General features: G+C 35.4%; 2 protein-coding genes and 2 long non-coding RNA genes across 4 annotated transcripts; 1 reads left to right on the top strand and 3 right to left on the bottom strand.

Annotated features, from left to right (window-relative positions):
- Positions 1–1,814: 1,814 nt before the first annotated feature.
- Positions 1,815–2,346, top strand: LOC110686892. Its single transcript, XR_002504344.1, has 3 exons — positions 1,815–1,852; positions 1,949–2,059; positions 2,154–2,346. It is a non-coding gene; the product is annotated as an uncharacterized LOC110686892 (long non-coding RNA).
- Positions 2,347–7,370: 5,024 nt separating this feature from the next.
- Positions 7,371–10,524, bottom strand: LOC110686997 (putative receptor-like protein kinase At4g00960). The gene is made up of 7 exons (XM_021863632.1): positions 10,191–10,524; positions 9,487–9,633; positions 9,277–9,395; positions 8,968–9,184; positions 8,284–8,524; positions 8,032–8,182; positions 7,371–7,703 (listed from the first exon to the last, which is right to left on the bottom strand). The coding sequence occupies exons 1-7, from the start codon at positions 10,522–10,524 to the stop codon at positions 7,371–7,373; spliced, it is 1,542 nt and encodes a 513-aa protein (XP_021719324.1).
- A 1,959-nt stretch (positions 10,525–12,483) lies between these two features.
- On the bottom strand, positions 12,484–13,721 carry LOC110686891. The gene is made up of 2 exons (XR_002504343.1): positions 13,625–13,721; positions 12,484–12,908 (listed from the first exon to the last, which is right to left on the bottom strand). It is a non-coding gene; the product is annotated as an uncharacterized LOC110686891 (long non-coding RNA).
- Positions 13,722–17,645: 3,924 nt separating this feature from the next.
- LOC110686937 lies at positions 17,646–18,877 on the bottom strand. Its single transcript, XM_021863549.1, has 2 exons — positions 18,455–18,877; positions 17,646–18,366 (listed from the first exon to the last, which is right to left on the bottom strand). The coding sequence occupies exons 1-2, from the start codon at positions 18,705–18,707 to the stop codon at positions 17,750–17,752; spliced, it is 870 nt and encodes a 289-aa protein (XP_021719241.1). The 5' UTR covers positions 18,708–18,877; the 3' UTR covers positions 17,646–17,749.
- Positions 18,878–20,231: the final 1,354 nt, after the last annotated feature.

Raw genomic sequence — 20,231 nt, 5'->3', positions numbered from 1 at the left:
TCCATAATATCATCAACTGATAAACCACTTTCTTCCTCGGTGACAACTTTGGTTACTCATGCAATTGACTGGTGGTGTGCTATGCATGGGTTGGACAAGGAAACCGGCAAGTATGTCATGCAACCGGATAAGAAAGTAGTAGCAGATGCACTTGTAAGCAAATTTTTCTACTTATTAATTGTATTTCCTTGTCAAGTACATTGTACTTAGATCTGATAAATTTTTATGTGTTGTTAAAGCTCGAGCATACTTCGGAAGTGATTGAAGGCAAGCTGACTCCAAGCATCGCACATGATCCTTTCACCTTAGCTTTGGGAAAACCATACCACCCTGGGCGAGTAATTGGTTTTGGCGGGAAACAACTAGGGTGGGAGAAGATGATGGGTTCAGAATACACCAAATCAGCAAAAAGCAGATCAAGTGTTAATTCGACACATCGGATTGATGAGAAGGAAAAGGAATAAATTAAGGTGGAGAACCCCAGTAGATGCAAAGTCAATTCAATGCCATTCTGAAGCACATGAACTTGCCGCCTTTGCCATTTCCCTCGAGTACCCCAGTAGACTCATGTAGTCACCCAAGAGGCCCCGAGGACGATCCAGTAGTTGAGAGAGAGGTAATTTTAGTACTAGGATGAATTACGTCATATGAAGTTCGTCTAATGAGGTCGTTTGCATGTTTAATTATTTTACTTTTGCATGATCCAAGTCCTACGAATGTAGAGTCACTGAAGAGAGCAAATCCGATGCCTGAACCTTTCCAGATGTTAAGGTGAACTTCACTACCTAATCAGCTTTTCTTATGTTAGGCTTTCGTTTATTATTTCTTAATCTATGTCCTGACTCCTAACCAAATATGTAGGAAGAGACGCCTTGTGAGCTTCTTCACCCCGGGGAAACAACTGGTGGACAGTTGCAGTTGGTGGGGTATGGTAGTGCACAACCTTTTGATAAGGTGCATTTTAAGTCTAATACTAGCACCCATTACATCTCGGTCGGGATCGATTCTATAGTTGCTGGGTTTGAGGACTTACCACTACCGGTGCCTAGAGAGGAATATGATTTTTTTAAGCTGCGTGACGCGACCGGGAGCTTTGTGCAATGGCCACGTGATCGGTTGAGGTTGGTATGAGGGGTAAGTAAACAATACTTGTATGTAACTACTTGTATGTAACTAGATTAACATGTGCTTTGTGCAATGACCATGTTTTTTTATGCTACTAGATTACTATGGAAATTTAGTCCGCTAAAAGAAAGAAGGTGGAGAAGCAAAAATCCAAGGAAGAAGGTCCTCTGAAGATGGAACAAGGACAAGTGTCGAAGAAGAGTTCGAGAGCTTCATGTACTCCACTAGTAGAAGCCAAAGTCCTTAGGTCGCTTTCGAAAGCATGTACTTTTCTTCACAACCGTGTTAGTGAGTTGCCTACATGTACACATATTCAAGTGAACTTGCCTAAGGCATTGTTCCACTATGATGAGGATGCGATCGCATACATTTCTAGAGAGGATGTGACGGAATTTCTAACCGGTTCCATGCTTAACATATCCATCATTCAAACATTCATGAGGTAAATTAACGAGACTATTTCTAAAAATATTGTATTTTTGATATTTTCATACCAAAACAATGCAACTAGTAATTACTTGCACACATTACTTTCTTGAAGGTCACTACAGGAGCTCCTTGCTAGTAAACCCGATGGTGAAGCAGCAGTTGGGTGGTTATGCCCCGAGCAGACCTCCGTAACCAAATTCTTGAATAACCCTCGTGATGTGATAGATTACCTTGAGCGGGCTATTAGAGAATCAATGCGTGCGGGATACAAGTTCTTATTAGCCCCTTGTTTTGAGGAGTAAGTGTAAATATATCACTCTTAGGTTGTTTGTTAAGTATAGATGTTGACGCATAACAATTGATTGATATGATATTTGCTTTAATATACATGTAGTCTACATTGGAGCCTTATGGTGATTTGTGTTTCCAATAACACAATCTACTACTTTGACTCGGCTCGTATATGGCCACCAAGGAAGTTGCTAGTGAATAACCTATTGAATAGGTACATACCGCTTCCTATATATTGTTTTGTATCATCACTTAAGTGATTGAGTGACTATGTTCCTAAATCGTTTGTTTTTTTTATTTTTTTGAAGTGTTATGAAGAAGTTGAATTGTCGTTCGGTTGCGGGTCCCACGTGGAAATATGCGAAGGTAAAGCCTCGATATATTGAATTTTTAAAAAAATTGCCTTGAGTTTTGGCTATGCATGACTATTTTAACATTGTGTCATTTTAGTGTGCGCAACAAGACAACAGCGTTGACTGTGCCCTCTACGTGATGACGTTTATGAATGACATAGTCAATAGGTGCACTGAAGCCCAACACATTGAGGAGGTATTTGTTTTTACTTTTTTCCGGTTCGATTTCGAGTAAAAGTCGTCCTAAAACTAAGTATAATGCTAATTTGCTATGATTTCAAACATTAGACACCTAAGACTAGTTATAATTGACATGTTATGATAAAGAAATTGCTCATTAGATAAGAAATGTAGAAATCGGGCAACGTAGTAGTGAAATAGGCGATTTCGGGTAAAAGCCGTCCTAAAACTAAGTATAATGCTAATTTTCTATGATTTCAAACATTAGACACCTAAGACTAGTTATAATTGACATGTTATGATAAAGAAATTTCTCATTAGATAAGAAATGTAGAAATCGGGCAACGTAATAGTGAAATAGGCGATTTCGGGTAAAAGCCGTCCTAAAACTTAGTAGAATGCTAATTTACAATGATTTCAAACATTAGAAACCTACTAGTAGTTATAATTTACATGTTATGATAAAGAAATTTCTCATTAGATAAGAAATGTAGAAATCGGGCAACGTAGTAGTGAAATAGGCGATTTCGGGTAAAAGCCGTCCTAAAACTTAGTAGAATGCTAATTTGCAATGATTTCAAACATTAGACACCTAAGACTAGTTATAATTGACATGTTATGATAAAGAAATTGCTCATTAGATAAGAAATGTAGAAATCGGGCAACGTAGTGGTGAAATAAGCGATTTGGGTAAAAATCGTCCTAAAACTTAGTAGAATGCTAATTTGCAATGATTTCAAACATTAGACACCTAAGACTAGTTATAATTGACATGTTATGATAAAGAAATTGCTCATTAGATAAGAAATGTAGAAATCGGGAAACGTAGTAGTGAAATAGGCGATTTCGGGTAAAAGTCGTCCTAAAACTTAGTAGAATGCTAATTTGCAATGATTTCAAACATTAGACACCTAAGACTAGTTATAATTGACATGTTATAATAAAGAAACTTCTCATTAGGTAAGAAATGAAGAAATTGGGAAAGTGAGCACCCGAGGCAACAGCTTCGGGTTATGCTAGGCAACTGCAAGCAGCCAGCCACCAAACTGCAACAGCTGCCAGGCAGCCGCAGCAGTAGCCTAGGCAGCTGCCCAGGCACCAGCAGCAGCAGCCTAGGCAGCTGCACAGGCAGCTGCAGCAGCGGCCACAGGCAGCTGCAGCAGCCACCAGGGAGCTGCACTGGCAGCTGCAGCAGCCACCAGGCAGCTGCCAAGGCAGCTACTACAGCAGCCCAGGCAGCATCCGTTCGTGAAACCGAGCCGTTCATGAAACTTTGTGTAATTTTTGCGTACTTGCATTGTTAGTGTATTATGGACAATGTTTATGAAAAAAAATTCCAAACGGAAAAAAATATAAAAAAAAAAGGGCAAGTAGAAGTGGAAAAGGCGATTTTGGGTAAATGTCGTCCTAAAACTGAGTAAAATGATCTTTTGCTATGATTTCAAACATTGGACACCAAAGACTAGTTGTAATTGACATGTTATGATAGATAAATAGCTCATTAGATAAGAAATGTAGAAAACGGGCAAAGTAGTAGTGAAATAGGCGATTTCGGGTAAAAGTCGTCCTAAAACTTAGAATAATGCTAATTTGCTATGATTTCAAACATTGGACACCAAATACTAGTTTTAATTGACATGTTATGATAGACAAATAGCTCATTAGATAAGAAATGTAGAAAACGGGCAAAGTAGTAGTGAAATAGGCGATTTCGGGTAAAAGCCGTCCTAAAACTTAGAATAATGCTAATTTGCTATGATTTCAAACATTGGACACCAAAGACTAGTTGTAATTGACATGTTATGATAGATAAATAGCTCATTAGATAAGAAATGTAGAAAACGGGCAAAGTAGTAGTGAAATAGGCGATTTCGGGTAAAAGCCGTCCTAAAACTTAGAATAATGCTAATTTGCTATGATTTCAAACATTGGACACCAAAGACTAGTTTTAATTGACATGTTATGATAGACAAATAGCTCATTAGATAAGAAATGTAGAAAACGGGCAAAGTAGTAGTGAAATAGGCGATTTCGGGTAAAAGCCGTCCTAAAACTTAGTTGAATGCTAAATCGGGCAAGTTAGAATGATGTTTGAATTATTTAACATATATACATTATTATTTTTAATTATTAGTTTGAATTTTATGTAATATATATGAATGATGTTTAATGTTTGGTATTTTTTTTGTTTTCAAAGGTTTGTAAAAGGGAAGGCCCTTTGACAAAGGAAGAGGTTGATGAAATTCGCGACATGTGGGCTTTTTTTGTGACATTTGATGGCATCTAGGTAGAATATATAATATATATGTGTTAGTTAGATAATGACTTGGATTGAGTTTTATTTTATTATTTTTTTTTATGAACAATAATAAATATTAATATTTAGTTGTTACATACCGTATCTTTTTTATTTTTATATATAGTACGTAAATCCATATGTACATTATATTACTTATTTGTAATTAGTACTATACATTATTTATGAGTTTTATATATGTTATTATTATTATGCATTTTATTGTTATTGAATTATTATTATTCCAAAATTTGTAATATTTTTAATTAATTATTATTTATTAATATTAATTAATATAATAATAATATTAATAATAATAATAATTTTTAAAAAACTAGAATAATGTGCTTCTCAAAACAGGTCACTAATAATATTATTATTATTAATTATTATATATATTAAAATAAAAAAAATTACAAATGGGAAGCAGTTTGGCGCCAAAACCGCTTCCCATTTGCACTGCACATAATGTTATGTGAAGTGCAAATGGCAAGCGATTTTGGCGCCAAACCGCTTGTCATTCTCCACAAATGGGAAGCGGTTCTGAACCGCTTGCCATTTGCTTGGCAATTGGCAAGCCCCCTAAACCCATGCGGTTCAGACCCGCTTCCCATTTGGGGGTTTGAACTGCTTCCCATAATGTTTTTTTCTACTAGTGTTATTACCCTTCTGATGTCAAATTTGTAAATTTGGTTAATTATAGGTAAGTCCAAAAGTATTCAATGATACTAAAGCACATTTGTATGTAAGATTTTTGGTAAATATTCTTATCAAATATTATACGCATGCAAATTTATTATATACTCCATCTAAGAGTTTGAAATACAAAATAAAAATACTTGTAATCTAAAAATCCTTGTTAAATGACCAACTCAATAAAATGCTTATAAATTAGATCATAAAAACATATCATCATAAATTACATGAGTTGTAAATTAGATCATACAAACATATCAATCATCATAAATTACATGAGCTGTAACAAAATATAAAATTGAATGCCAATATATCTGAACTAATCAAACCATATGCATACGAATTCATTATATACTCCATCTAAGAGTTTGAAATACAAAATAAAAATACTTGTAATCTAAAAATCCTTGTTAAATGACCAACTCAATAAAAAGCTTAAGCCAATAGTTGAAGTCCAAGATTATGTTTTTATACTCTATCAATTCTAATTTAAATAAAAAAAAAGTAGTGAAGCACCTTAGAAATAAAAAATAATGTAACACTTACCAACATTAGTTCATTTTTGTATAACAAACATTCATATTATTAGTATTTGCATGACTTCATAGCTAGGTTGCTTGCACAATTAGTAAAAAAACAAAAACACACAAATAGCATTAAAACCTTTTTTATTTTTTATTTTTTTCTAAAAAAAACTTCGTAGTTATCAGTTACCTAAAAAGTTTAAGTTAAATATATATTTATTTATTTATTTATTGACATAGTCAAAAGATTGAAATAAAAAAGAGTAATAAAAATAACCAACTCATAAAAATAAAAAATAAAAAAAAAATAAAAAATATATATACTACCTCCGTTTCATATTATTTGCAACGATTTGACATAAAGTAGAGAGGAAAAATGTCTAATTGTTGCAAATAATATGAAACGGAGGTAGTATATATAAATATATATATATATATATATATATATATGACGTCATAAGTGCGTTTGACGGGAAAGTTTTTTATGAGAAAGCGATACGTATATAATTTGGGGAGAGGATAATGTCAACTATTTTCTGTTTTAGTAATAGTTAATGGAGTTTCTCCCTTTTTTCCCCAAATTCTCTTGCTACGTATCCAATTATATTGATCAGCCCCTTATAACCCCCAAAATCCCTTAATTGTACTTTGTATTCCCCCTCCTTCCAGCCAATTCTCTTGTCTTGCTTGTAATTAAGGTAGAATTTCTTTATTTTATATGTTTTTAATTGTTTTCAATCGAAACCCTTTTTCAATTGTTGTTCTTTGTCAACAAAACTGGGTGTTCATGAAATTAGGGTTTATGTAACGCAATTGCTTTATTTTTGTTGCACATTTTCAATGTCCTCTGCACTTCTCCATTAATGATCTTTAAATGCTTTTGTAAATTTAGTCTATATCATCAGTGTGATGGTTGAGGGAGTGATAATGAAGGGAGGGAGAGTAGATGAGAGAATAACGTTTTTATGAATAATAGAATTAACTGATTTGGGAAAAAGGGAGATATGACTTACTGTATTAAAAGTCACTTAAGGATTACGTGAGATGGTCAAAGTCGGAAAGAAAAGTCAAGGGTGGAAATCCGATGGAAGGTAGACAGGTAGTACTACATTACAACTAACATTTTACATTTTAACAGGTGGAGTAGTTAATTACTAACATTTTTTATTACTTGGTAGCCTCTTAGGCAATTTCTCGCAGAGTTTATTTATTTTTTCGTTTTTCTATTTCTCCATTTTCTCGTTTATGTAAAATGGTGTGTGGCTGATGATTCTTCCCAATATGTTGTAAAAAATTCTAAATTAATATTGAAATTATAAAACCAAAGTAACCGCATGTACAATCTTCTGTAGTAGACGAACAGTGTTCAATTTTCAATTTGCAATTTGCAGGCTATGTACTGTGTCATAACAATATTTTTCTTAGAAATTAAAAGGAAATATGGCATTGTAAGATTAACTTTGATACTCATGAATGTTAACGAGGGTGAAGCTCCGTTATGGAAACCTCGTTTGTTGAATTCCCAACAAAGTTGTTATTACTAGATTGGTTTGAAGTACTACCCTGTAGTGGAGCATTGTCTAGCATGTTGCCACGGTCGAAAAAGGCAGGCTTCGATGGCACCGGTAGGGAGATGGGATCACTTCTTAGCATAAGATCAGCTAGAGGCATAGTTGGTCTATCTTTTGGGTTCTGTTGTACACACAGTAAGCCAACATGGATACATCTTAGAATCTCCATGCTATGAGCGTTCGACAATGCAGGATCCACAACATTCCATGCTGTGCCTTCTATCCAATTTCTCCACACCTAGAAAATTAAATGTTCCAAGATCAGCAATTAGAGAAATTGAGCACTCATGCCTACTCGATCAAGTGGTCTAAGATTATTGGTAGTTTCCCATGTGTGAGTGAAGAATAACCGTCTAAGAAATGTACTTTATTACTTGAAGAAAACAAGTCAATCATGAACTGTATAATCATTAAAACATTATAGTAGTCAAATTTCAAACTACTACAATATAATTTTGAATGATGACTAACTAAATTTTTTTTTATGTACTACTATCAATGTAACTTTAGCATGGAATGAAACCAAATAAGGTAATGTTGTTGAGATATTGTATTAGCAAACTTACAAATTCAAGAAGGGTTTCTAGATTTTGTTCAGATCGAAATGAGCTAATTTTTTGCCCGCTTATAATTTCCAATACTAGAACTCCAAAACTATAGACATCCGACTTCATGGAAACTTGGCCTTGAAGCACGTATTCCGGAGCCATGTATCCACTACACCAAAATTGGATCACATTTAATTAGATGTGGTTGGAAACTAACTATGATCTTCAACTATAGAATTGCAATATATTACAGAGTATATATATACTTACAAAGTACCAACAATTTTGCTTGCCACTGATTGAGTTTGGTCAATGTTGAATAGTCTTGCCATACCGAAATCTGATATCTTAGGGTTAAATTCTTCATCCAAGAGAACATTTCCAGCTTTTAGGTCTCGATGAATGATTCGAAGTCTTGACTGTTCATGAAGGTAGATAAGTCCTCTTACAATACCATTGATGATTTTAAAGCGTGTCTCCCATCGTAGAAATGTATGCCTCTTAGATGAATCTGCAGTTTTTTTTTTAAAAATAAAAAACGTATTTAGAATATATTTAACATAACATAGTACATTGAGTACTCGTACCAAACCTACATGTAGATTGTTGATTGATGCTCCAAATATCACGATATATAGCTAGTTGCTATTTTCTAGTACAAGTTGTTAATTAGTGAATGTCATGAACTTTAATATGAATCAAGGGGGTATGTTGGATATATCGTGGATTAGTGATTCAAAGTTAATTGTTGACTTTTCTTAAATTTAGGAATAAGAAGTTAGTGGTTACTTTTAGTATCACAGTAAGTTGTTACGTGAGAATATGATGTAATGCATCCCTAGTCTATTTGTTATACCTATATAAGGCTTTCATTGTAGTTTGATTAATTACAACTTTTATTATTCTTTCCCTTCTCTCATCTCTATTTATTATTTCAACATAGATTAACCATACCAAATATAAAATAATCGAGGCTGTTGTTGGGCAAAAACTCGTAAACTAGAAGCATTTCATCCTCTTCCAAGCAGAATCCTAAAAGTGTCACTAAGTTTCGATGCTGGAGCTTAGCCAATATAAGAATTTCATTCTTAAATTGCTCATCGCCACCCCTCCCTAAATCCTTTGTGACAAGCCGCTTCACGGCTACTTCTTTGCCATCAGGCAGTTTGCCCTGAATTGATGAAAATTAAACAAGATATACACTTCTCAATCAGGTAATAACTATTTATGATCAGAAGTTATACAAAGGTGAAGGTCCATCACCTTGTAGACAATGCCAAATCCACCTCTTCCAAGCCAATTATCTTGTGAAAAATTGTTTGTTGCAACCTTGATGTATTCGAGATCAAATTGCAATGACTCGAGGGTAGCATTATCATTTTCTGTAATACTTAAATGAATGGCATAAGCTCTTATTTATGTCACGAGCTAATTAACTTTTAACTCTATCTGCACCATTTAAATCGAACCTACCCGAGCATTGTTTCGTCTTTCTCCTTTTATGAATGTAGAAAGCAGTAATGGCACAAAGAAGAAGAACTATGAAGCCTACAACAGGAATTCCAGCTCTGATAATATAATAAATAGCACCGTTACTCTTGTCAGCAGCAGCACTGGATTCTGTAGGAGTAAAGGAGTGTTAATAAGATAGACCCAAAAAAAAAAAAAAAAAAAAAAAAAAAAAAAAAAAACTTTTACAATTGTTTAATAAAAGGTTTATCCCCTTATAAAGTATTCGACCTTCTCAATTTTATATCAATGTGGAATGCTTACATGTATTAGGATATGCTTCAAAAATAATTGCAATAACATGCACATCTGACTCTTCAAGGTAAATAATTATTGTTGTTAACTTCGAGCAACGTTTTTAATAGAGTATAAAACTTATTCCTGAGCCTCAACCATGAGAAATATTATAAGATTATTTTTTTTCTTAGCAAATTTTCAAAACATCAATTTTTTGAAATAAAAGTTGTAACTAGCTTGTACAATGTCAAATGTTGCATTTTATTGGGATGGAGAGAGTAGTAATTTTGACGGCTTTATGTGCATAAATTTTAATTAATCCATCATATATCAAAAGAAAAGTACAATATCGAAGCTGAAAAGAGTTGATTAAAACTAGTTTAATTGATGCATTAATCAATAGGTCTACATTCATTATTGACTATTAGTACCTGGTGGGAGTGGTGAAGAAGGCTGAGGTGGAGGCAACATTGGATAAAAAGGTGATATACCATAAATCAGCATGCAACTAGGCCGAAGTATCGCCAGCGTTTGGCTCCTACAACAATCATCCATCATATCTCCATAAGCAAAATGCAAGCAAGTTTCACACTGTAAGCCAAGTATATCAGGAGTACATTGCGTGAGACAGTATAATTTCCGACCATGAGAGAGGTTAGCCTCTGTCGTAGCATAGCCGTGATAAGCATCTTGGTAAGATGCTTTCATTATAATGTTCTCCATTGTACTGGGAAGTACCTCCTCTATTTTAGCCGAATCAGACATGTTTCCGGGGCTTCTCCAACTCATCCAAGCGTCATAACTTTCCGGCTTGTTGTCAAAATAGCTGTTTGCATATCGCAGTGTACATTCCATGTAAAACATAAACGAGGTCTTTATTTTAGGACAAGATTGTGTAATATTCTTCGCTGCCAATTGCACACACTCATTGCAGAGATGAGTAGTGATATCACTTCTACAAAAGAATAGACCGTATACTTTGTCCGGGCTTTCACCACTAGTGGTGTTGAAGTATTTAGTTTTGGAGGCATGGGCTATGAGATCTTTAAGGAGGGCGTTGAGATTGTTTTCGTATCGGCTATTTTGTGTGTAATTACCTGTGTCATGAATACATATATGGGAAGCATGGTTTAGCTTTGAGGCTGCAATAGGAGAAATCAAAAACAACAACAAATGATAAAAGATTAGGAGGAGAGGTTTTGACATGTAGTTAAGTGATGTTACCATTTTGGCTTATGTTTAGTTAATAAAATTTGGTCATGAAATATAAATAAGACATAGATATTTTGTTGACTTCTTATAGAAATAAGACATGGAAACCATAAATTACAGTTGTGGTCTGACTAGTTTATATAGAAGTAATCAACCCTTTTGTCATAGTGTAATTTTCATTAGTGTTTAACATGATTATGTCTATCTTACAATATAGTTAATTATCATCTATTATATAGTGAAATATAAAGTTTCCAAGGGGGAATTTTTCTTACAATTAAGAATTTGCTATTTCTAGAACATGTTTATTATATCCTATCGTTTAGCCTAAACAATATATAAAAATATACATACAAATACTTAAATGGACCTGGTTCACACTAATTTATTGTGCACCACTAACATTAGAGACAATATGATTTATTTGTTGATTAAAAAAAAGGTCACTATATTAAAATAAAGGTTATTATGTTGAAATAAAAGTTAGTGTGACATTAAAAGCTATAAGAGGTTAATTTTTTAATGAAATTTTAATATAATGGTCAATATGAATAATAAAGATTACTATGTTAAAATTAGGTCACTATCTAACATAATATCGTTCTTTAAGTTCATAATAACATTAAAGGTCACATAAGTTTTTAAAAAGGTTACTATCTTAAAAATAAGATTACTATATTCAAATCAAGAGTCACTATGTCGAATATAATGTCAGTTACATGTGTATAAACCTTAGGTCCACAATAATATTATTGTGGACCAGGTCCACGCAAGATTTTCTAATAAAAATATACTTGTTGCCTTCCACTTATCTATTTTGAGTTGGAAACATTAAACAATCAGGAGATACTAGTCTAGGCCAACTTATTAATCGTTGTGTTGAATGTGTTCATCTTCGGAGGATCCTATCGTGGAAAAGAGTCGGTAATCGAATCCTTGTTCACCGATGAACGCCCAATCGTTCTCTGCTTGCTATGATGATGTGACCTAGTGTCCCCTCTACTAGCAATGGACGTGATGAACGCAGGACATGAAGGCACCGGAAGAGCGAATGGCTACTTAGTATTAACACTAAAAAGGAAATTGTTGGTCGGTACTCTGCATTTTCTTGAACACAAAATAAGCCCATGTGTATGCACCTTATAATATCCACCTTTGATCTTATTGACAATGTTGGATCCACCATTTTTAAAGGTGTACCTTCTCTCCAATTTCGCCACACCTACACAACATTATGCACATACATAGTATAAGGTATATAAATCTGATTTGTTACATAAACATATACAACAAAATGACCCTTTTGTCACAAATTATGCCACGGGAATAAAAAATTCGTGGCATAATTTGAGCTTGCCACGGGAAAATGTAGTCAATCCAAAAAGTTAATTAAGCACAAAATATTATGCCACGGGAGAAAAAATAAAATAAAATCGTGGCAAATTGAAACTAGTTTGAAATAGAAATATACAACTATACAAGTCATCAAAAAAATTTAAAGAATCATGTAAATTTTGCATGCAAAAGATAAAAATTTATTCTCCTTAATAGGTGGTGTATCAAAAGCTTACAATACTTTTTGGGGTATTACTTTACAAATCTTAAGTAGCCCAAAAGCAAAACAAAAAAAGCCTCTTTAAAGTACATCGTTATTCACTCACTTGCTGCTCAAAGCATAAGCCTCCCGATTCAAAAAAAAAAAAAAAAAAAAGCATGACAATTGGTAAATACGGAAGTGAAAACATTAACATAATTAAAGAAAAGTAATTAATTATGGAAATGAGCTCTTGCAACACAGCAACAAGTGTCAATAGCAATGCATCTGCCAGTTGAATGTGAAACTTTGTTCCTGCAGTCTGAAGAGCATTGAGGGATTGAGCATCTCTCCATTTCCACTGTTCCAAATGAACATAACTGGCACTCTCCTGATTTCAACCCTATTTTTCATGTGGAAAAAAAAAATGACACTATATTAGAATACATAGTAGTTACTATTTCATTGTTTAATTTAAAAACATGATATAGACATATAGAGCGTTTGTTATATTCACAAGATTTTCACTTTTAAACTTATCAGAATTTTTTTTATAGAAAATCAGAAGTTATTTAAGTTGTAGGTTTCGACTTTTACATGTATCTATTTTTTCTGATCTAAATGAAATAAGATGAACGTAACATGACCTTATTGACTCAATTGATATGTCCCAATCAGTTGCCTCTCAATGCTCAAATAATTATGTGAACCTTGAATTGTGGTAAGCCAGTAACCGCTAAACAATCAAAAGATTTTTCTAATGTGTGTTCATGGGCACACAGTACGTAACATTTAAAAGATTCCTTATACAGAGTAAATTTTCCTTTAAATTTCATCATTCCCATACTCTTATTTTATAGTTTTCCATTTAATTATGCTAAAATTTATTTTTGTAACTTAACATGTGTTACCTCATGAGTATATATACGAGCTACACGTATTAGATAAACAAAATGATATAGAAACTATATATCACATCTATTTTAATTTAAAGAATATTTGCAAACAATATATATACATATTCATAACATATTAAGGAAAAAAAAAATGGACAGACAAAAGAAGCTTGAAAAAAGAAAAGCTAAAAAAATTATAAATAGGAATTAAAATGAAACTTACCAAATGAAAATTGGAAGATAGCTAGGAAGAGGAGTGTTGCTATAGAAGAGGTTTTCATTTTTGGAAACATAGATTCACTTGGTTTACATTTTTCCTCATGTTTGAGCTATAAATAGCAATTGAAAAAGAAACTATATACTAAAAATAACAAGTAGCTCATAATTACTCATATAATGGTTGTGCACTTGTACATTAAGACTAATTAAACTATACAAAAGGAACTTTTGTGGGTTTAAGACTATTGGATAGACCTACTTTGTGCGCTGTTAGTAGCATGATATGGTTCTCTAGAAATATCATAAACCTAATTTTAAAATTAATTAATTAAAGCTTGCATAAATGACAATAATTGTGGTATTTATGTGGCTAAGTGCCTAATATTGGTAAAACCTTTGTTGTATTCTTGTTGTTTTCTGTTAATGATTATTGTAAATTCTAGGATGTCCTAGTCATACACATGCATTTAGTATAGTTAGTAGAATATTGTTAACCTTTGTTGTATTCTTGTTGATAATTTTGTTGTGCACTTGCGCTTCATCTCCACTCTCTAGTCTTAATATGCACCTCTTACTTTCTTAGGTGCGTTTGTTTCCATTTCCACTTTGCAGTTTGCAGTTTAGTCATTAAGGCTTCGTTCTATTCGTGTAAGTTTTGTCTGTCAAAATTTGCCTATAATGTATTGACCCTTATCCGAACTAATTAAACGAATACCACGTATATGTTATTCAGATGAAAAGAATGAACATTTTATCAGTCACAATTTATGAATGATGCATATTGGCACGCGTTTAACAACTTTTATACCCTAGGTTATTGTTCAACGATCACTTCGGTGTAACGTGTACAAATTGTTTAAGAATCGTCAAGCTTTATATGTAGGCTTTTGTGATGAAATTTTGCTAGCATGTTGTGTTCATCATCTCCAACTTTCTACTCGATCACCATTGGACATTAATAATACGACTTATGATGCCAGAACACCAATTGGTAGCGGCCACAAAGAAGAGTGATGAAAATCATATTAAAGTAACAAGATGAAGCATTAGAAGTAATTGAATTTTGTGGTGTTATATAATATATAGGAGTTAAGGTTATGCTGCTACATGAACACAAAGCCATTGCCTACTTTCAATTAATCATTACATAGGAAGTCACTTAAATCACCACTTAGAAGAATCACCAATAATAATCAACAGAATCAAATCGATATTGACCAAGTAATAAACCACTTTCCACTTAACACATTTTTTTTTTTTTTGTAACATAGTTTTTGCTGGCATCTTTGAGCTAACTAATCAGCGATCTTTGCTATAAAAAATATAGATATAGTGCTGCTTCCAACTTTAGCTTTCAACGCACTTTTCTGGAGTCACCACTTTTCTTGGTCCCTAATTTGATTATCTTTCGAGCGCAAAAGGAACCAATGGTTATACATTCTTGATTCTGTTTATTGTGAATAAAAAGTCTGTACTTTAGCATCTTACTGCTATGGAACTGCTAAAGATGCGTATCGTGGATTCGAGCTTAGGAAACAAAGTTATTGGAACGTTTTAATGTGAAATTCTATGGTGTGAATGAATAGAAACGACTCGATGAGGTTATTGCATTGGGACGTTCTTGGAAATCCTATGATCTAGATGGAGGGATGATAAACCCATCTCTTGCATGAGTTAAATAGACAATCTAGTGGTCAGATTTTTGACTTGTTTTACTAAAACTAATTCAGAGTTTTCAAGACCAACTATAATGATATCTAGATTTCAAGTGAACTGTTAAACATCGCCCGCAAATTCCTACATAAAGCCCACAAAATAAGAGTGAAATGACACTTTTGCCCTCAAACTAAAAAACACAATTTCTCTCTCTACTCTCTACTTCCACTTTCTCTCTCTAAATTATTTCCAGAGCTATGTCGAGGCGGCCCGACAAGGAAGTGGCGGCACCGGCGGTGGGCGGAAGGCGGTTTGCCGGCCAGAAGGTAATTTTTTAAATTTTTGTAATTTTTTTTTAAAAAAAAAACCTCCGGCGACGGTGGGGCGCCAAGGCAAGACGCCACCACCACGGAGGAGGCGCCTAGGCAAGACGCCCATACGGTGGTGGCGGCGCCTAGCCCAGACGCCACTACCACGGCGGCGGCGCATAGGCTAGGCGCCACGGCCGTGGTAATGGCGTCTGGGCTAGGCGCCGCCACCACCGTACGGGCGTCTTGCCTAGGCGCCTCCTTCTCTTTTTTTTTTTTAAATTTTTTTTTTGTTTTTTTTTAATTTTAAATTTTTTTTTCGAATTTTTTTTTTTTTTTTTAAAAAAATTTGTTTTTCTTTTTTTTAAATTGTATGTTCCCTTTTTTTTTATCTTTTTTTTTTAAATTTTGTTTTTTTATTTGTTTTAATTTTATGTTCTATTTTTTTTTTAAAAAAAAAATTGTTTCTGGTTTTAATTTTTAATTTTATGTTCCTATGTATTTTTTTTTTTTTTTGAATTATATTTTTGTATGTAAAAAAATTATAAGTTCCCTTTTTTTTTTATAAATTTTCTTTAAAATTTTGATGTTCTTCTATTTTTAAGTTTTTGCAATTTTAAATTTTTTAAGTTTTGTTAGTTTTTTGTTTTTGGTTTTTTCTTTGCATTTTTGATTTTTTGTTTTTGTTTATGTTTTTCATTTTTTAGTTTGTTGTTTATATTTTTTGTTTTTGGTTATATATTTTGTTTTTGGTATATTGTTTTGTTCATATTTATATTTTTTTATGTTTATATTTATATTTTTTATGTTTTTATTTATATTGTGTTGTTTATATTTTTATTTTTTATGTTTATAATTTTATTTCCGTTACTTGTTTATTTGCTTTTGTGTTTATTTTCGTCCTTTTTTGTATTTATATTTTTTGTTTTTGGTAATATTTTTTGTTTTTGTTTTTGTTTATGTTTGTTTTTTTTTTGTTTGTAGTTTATATTTTTTGTTTTTGGTATATGTTTATGTTTATTTTTTTTTATGTTTATATGTATATTGTCTTGTATATATTTATATTTTTTATGTTTATAATTTTATTTCCGTGACTTGTTTATTTGCTTTTGTGTTTATTTTCGACTTTTTTTAATTTGTTTTCGTTATTATGTTTCGTTATTTACTTGGAGTTAGGCATCGCAATTTGGACCTGGTGCGGGGAAGAGTATTGACGTCGTGAGGAGTACGATCTACTCAATGGAGAGCTCGGGGCCCAGACACGTTAGATCCCGTGGTATTTCGGCCTCGGCCCGCAGAGAACGGGTGCACTGTTCTGCGGACGATCAAGATGATGATGATGAGGAGGAGGAGGAGGAGGAGGAGGAGGTCGAGGAGGAGGAGGTCGAGGACGAGGATGATGCAGATGAGGATGTCGACGATCAGAGTGGACCATATGATGATTACGGTCCATTCAGTCAGAGGCTTGATGATACGTATGAGACGCATAGGGTAGATGTGCGTAAGGGTCGAGATGGTAGGTTTGTTAGTAGATCTGGCACATCATCTGCGTCCACTGTGTCTGCGGGTAGCAGAAAACGGTCGAGGGCCATTAATGATTCTTGGATGGTGAGGGGTGAGGTGGCCGGGGGACCTATAGACGGGAGTGTGATTCCTAGCTTTTTAGGACACATCGCTACCCGTATTTGGGAGGACCAGGAGAGGGCTTTGGATACAGGCATTTTGAAATGCCAAACCCGGGAAAAGACTTGTAGGTTTTTGTGTAGCTGGGCTGATGCTTGGCCGGAGGAGAGCGAGATGGTCGGGCGATTGAGGGGCACTAGAGTGAGTCACCTTCCTGCCACCATGCACGACAGGATTGACTGGACGCTGATCACGGCTTTCGTTGAGCGATGGCAGCCGGATACGAACTCGTTCCACCTTCCGTTCGGTGAGATGACGATCATGTTGCATGACGTCGAGGCCATCTTTTTAGTTTGTAATATTTGAAATTATTGTTCTTAGTTTTTAAAATTCAATATTATCTTTTTAGTTTGTAATATTGTGAAATTATTGTTGTTAGTTTTTAAAATGAAACATTATCTTTTAAAAATGAACACATAGAAATGACATAGTATTGACAATACAAGGCCTCATAGTAAAAGGTAGGTGTACATCAACAAAAACTACATGGCAATTAAATTGTTCCACTGTTGCACGCGAGCATGGTACAAAGCATCCCAACCCTCCACGCTTGCTCTACGAATTTCATACCACTTCGGTATGATATGTGGGACCGGAAAATCGGGTGACATGTCTAATCGGATAAAATGTCTGTATGACGGCCCAAGAAATCCAATAGCAACGTCCCTTACCGGTCTGGTGACGGTCTCGCGCGAACACCAGGGCAGAACCGTTGTACATGGATAATAGGCTCGACTATGTAAACCAAGGCCGAAATGCATGACTGCACACTTGTAGATGTTTGCAACGGCAAAGAGATCAAGTGGCGCATCGAACCAATGATTTTGATCGCAAGGTCCCCCTCCCCACCGGATACGCTGCAGAGACCTATCCAAGTCCTCGCCGTACACATGGCCATACACATCTCGGTTTGATGCGATTTCACTGTACATCAACTGCCGCACTAAACCGTAGTTGTCTTCACCCATTTGAAACACATCCGCCACAACCCGAAATCCGCAGTTACCATCTGCAATGACATCATTCCACCCGTCCAAGAATGGCATCATGATATTAGGGATCCTGTCCTTATATGGAAAATGTTCAATGTCCATTCTCCCTGTTACACACATCAATAAACACAATAAACAAGTCAACAGTAAACTAATCAAACAGTCAACAAAAGAAATTGAAGTCGAATGTCTTACCGGTGCCGGGCATATTCACCGACGACGATGATTGGCTGCCACTTGATGAGGATGTACGACCACGGCCACGGCCACGGCCACGACCGCGAATGTACTCAAACGCACTCTTGTTCCGCCGTGGTTGTCGACCCCTAGGTCGCTCGACCCCTTCCGGTTCCTCGGTATCCAAACACGATGTATTGAACATGTCATGAAGTATGTGTGTAGCACTACGAATGATCGAAGGGTGACTGGAGGACACTTGGTCAAACATCAACTGAAACTGCTCCAACTCCTCCTGTTCACGGTGAACCGTATGCGGAACAGCATGCTCTCCGATAACGAGCGTCCGCCAGAATGGATGAACCTGATCGACATGTAACGACGCCCTGTCTTGCGTAATTACGCGGTGAATGGTGCATGCACAAGGTAATCCATGAGTCACTGATATAGCACATCCGCACCGAATAGCCACTTCATCGCCCAACTCCCTCATCCTGGTATACTCGCTCAGAATCAACCCCAAACAGTGGTGTGACACACGACCGTGGAGAATCTTAAATATGAAATGGCCATACAACATGCCATGTCGTCGTCTGGAGTCCTCGAGATAGTTCTTGATACCGTTCCTCTGAGTATCAATAGCCTTGTTTATTCTCTCGAACAGTGTATCCAGAGCAGCCGTGGAAGAATCAATCCAGTCCTTCAAAGCTCTATGAGCGCTCTCGACTCTGCATGTCGTAGTGTTCCCAAAATGAAGAACTTGGTTCGTCCAATATTTGACAAACTTTTCCCTCTGAGGTACCCACTGGTGCATCACATAGTCTACGATTGGCGGGCACCACTTGTACGCATCCTTGAAGTTTTCCAAGGCTCGATCGTACTCTGCCTCTGTGGTAGCTTGCATGATCTTCCGCCACTTACCATTTACCAATGTCTCTGCTGTTACTAAATTCTTGTTGAAAAGATTGTAGGCTTTGACTTTCACGCAGTTGTTGATGTGCCATGTGCACAGTAAATGGCTCGACTCCGGAAACAGCTCCGCTATAGGGGCAAAAAGACCACCCTCACAATCACTTACGATGGCCGATGGCTGTACATTTGGGCCGATGTAGTTTCTCAACTTTTCCAACACCCAACGGTAACTCGCAGCCGTCTCATCCTTCATGACTGCATAACCAATCAGAAAGTTCTGGTTCGTTGGAGCCATCCCAACCATCTCAACCAGTGGGAACTTGTACTTGTTTGTCTTGTACGTTGAATCGATCAAAATCACAGATGGCCAAGACGAAATCATATCAGCACAATCAGGATGGACAAGGAACAAATGAGTTACCTCCGATGTGTCTTCGTCAGATTCAAACCAGTAAAGGTAACCACGTGCTTGTGCCTGGTGCAGAAGCTGCTGTATAGGGTTCCTTCCCTCTGACCGTTCAAACCTCAATTTCTGTCTGACGTTGTAGATGTGTCTTCGGTTTGGCTGGTCTTCGGGGAATTTCTCTAACACAGACGCTAATATTTTAGCGGGCTTCACTTGAGCATCACTCATTTCTTTTACAACTAGTTTCGCAGCTGGACTTAGGCCGCTTAACTGCCGATGCCCCACTTTGTATGCTATCAGCTCATGGTTGTGATATCCCCATTTGCCGTAACCCTTCAATTCCCAACCGTCACGCCTTTGATGTTGTCGAACCTTAACTCGGAACTGACACCCACAACCTTTCCGCTTTGAGTCAAACCGAATCGCTTTACTGAAATCTCGTTCTTCTCTTTTGCGATAACGGTCGCATCTCAAAAT

Source organism: Chenopodium quinoa, unplaced genomic scaffold (genome assembly GCF_001683475.1).
Source record: "Chenopodium quinoa cultivar QQ74 unplaced genomic scaffold, ASM168347v1, whole genome shotgun sequence".
NCBI classification, from domain to species: domain Eukaryota; kingdom Viridiplantae; phylum Streptophyta; class Magnoliopsida; order Caryophyllales; family Amaranthaceae; genus Chenopodium; species Chenopodium quinoa.
The sequence above is the reverse complement of the archived record's forward strand: the minus strand, read 5'-3'. Positions and strand labels throughout refer to the sequence as shown.

Bases quoted from the DNA above. Each gene is read 5' to 3' on its own strand.
- LOC110686937 (XM_021863549.1), bottom strand. From the start codon at position 18,707: ATGTTTGACCAAGTGTCCTCCAGTCACCCTTCGATCATTCGTAGTGCT. The intron at 18,367-18,454 runs GTAAGACATTCG...TGTGTGTAACAG, and splicing joins GGTGAATATGCCCGGCACCG to GGAGAATGGACATTGAACAT.
- LOC110686997 (XM_021863632.1), bottom strand. From the start codon at position 10,524: ATGTCTGATTCGGCTAAAATAGAGGAGGTACTTCCCAGTACAATGGAG. The intron at 9,396-9,486 runs GTAGGTTCGATT...TAAGTATTACAG, and splicing joins AAAGACGAAACAATGCTCGG to AAAATGATAATGCTACCCTC. The intron at 9,185-9,276 runs GTGATGGACCTT...TCATCAATTCAG, and splicing joins GATTTGGCATTGTCTACAAG to GGCAAACTGCCTGATGGCAA.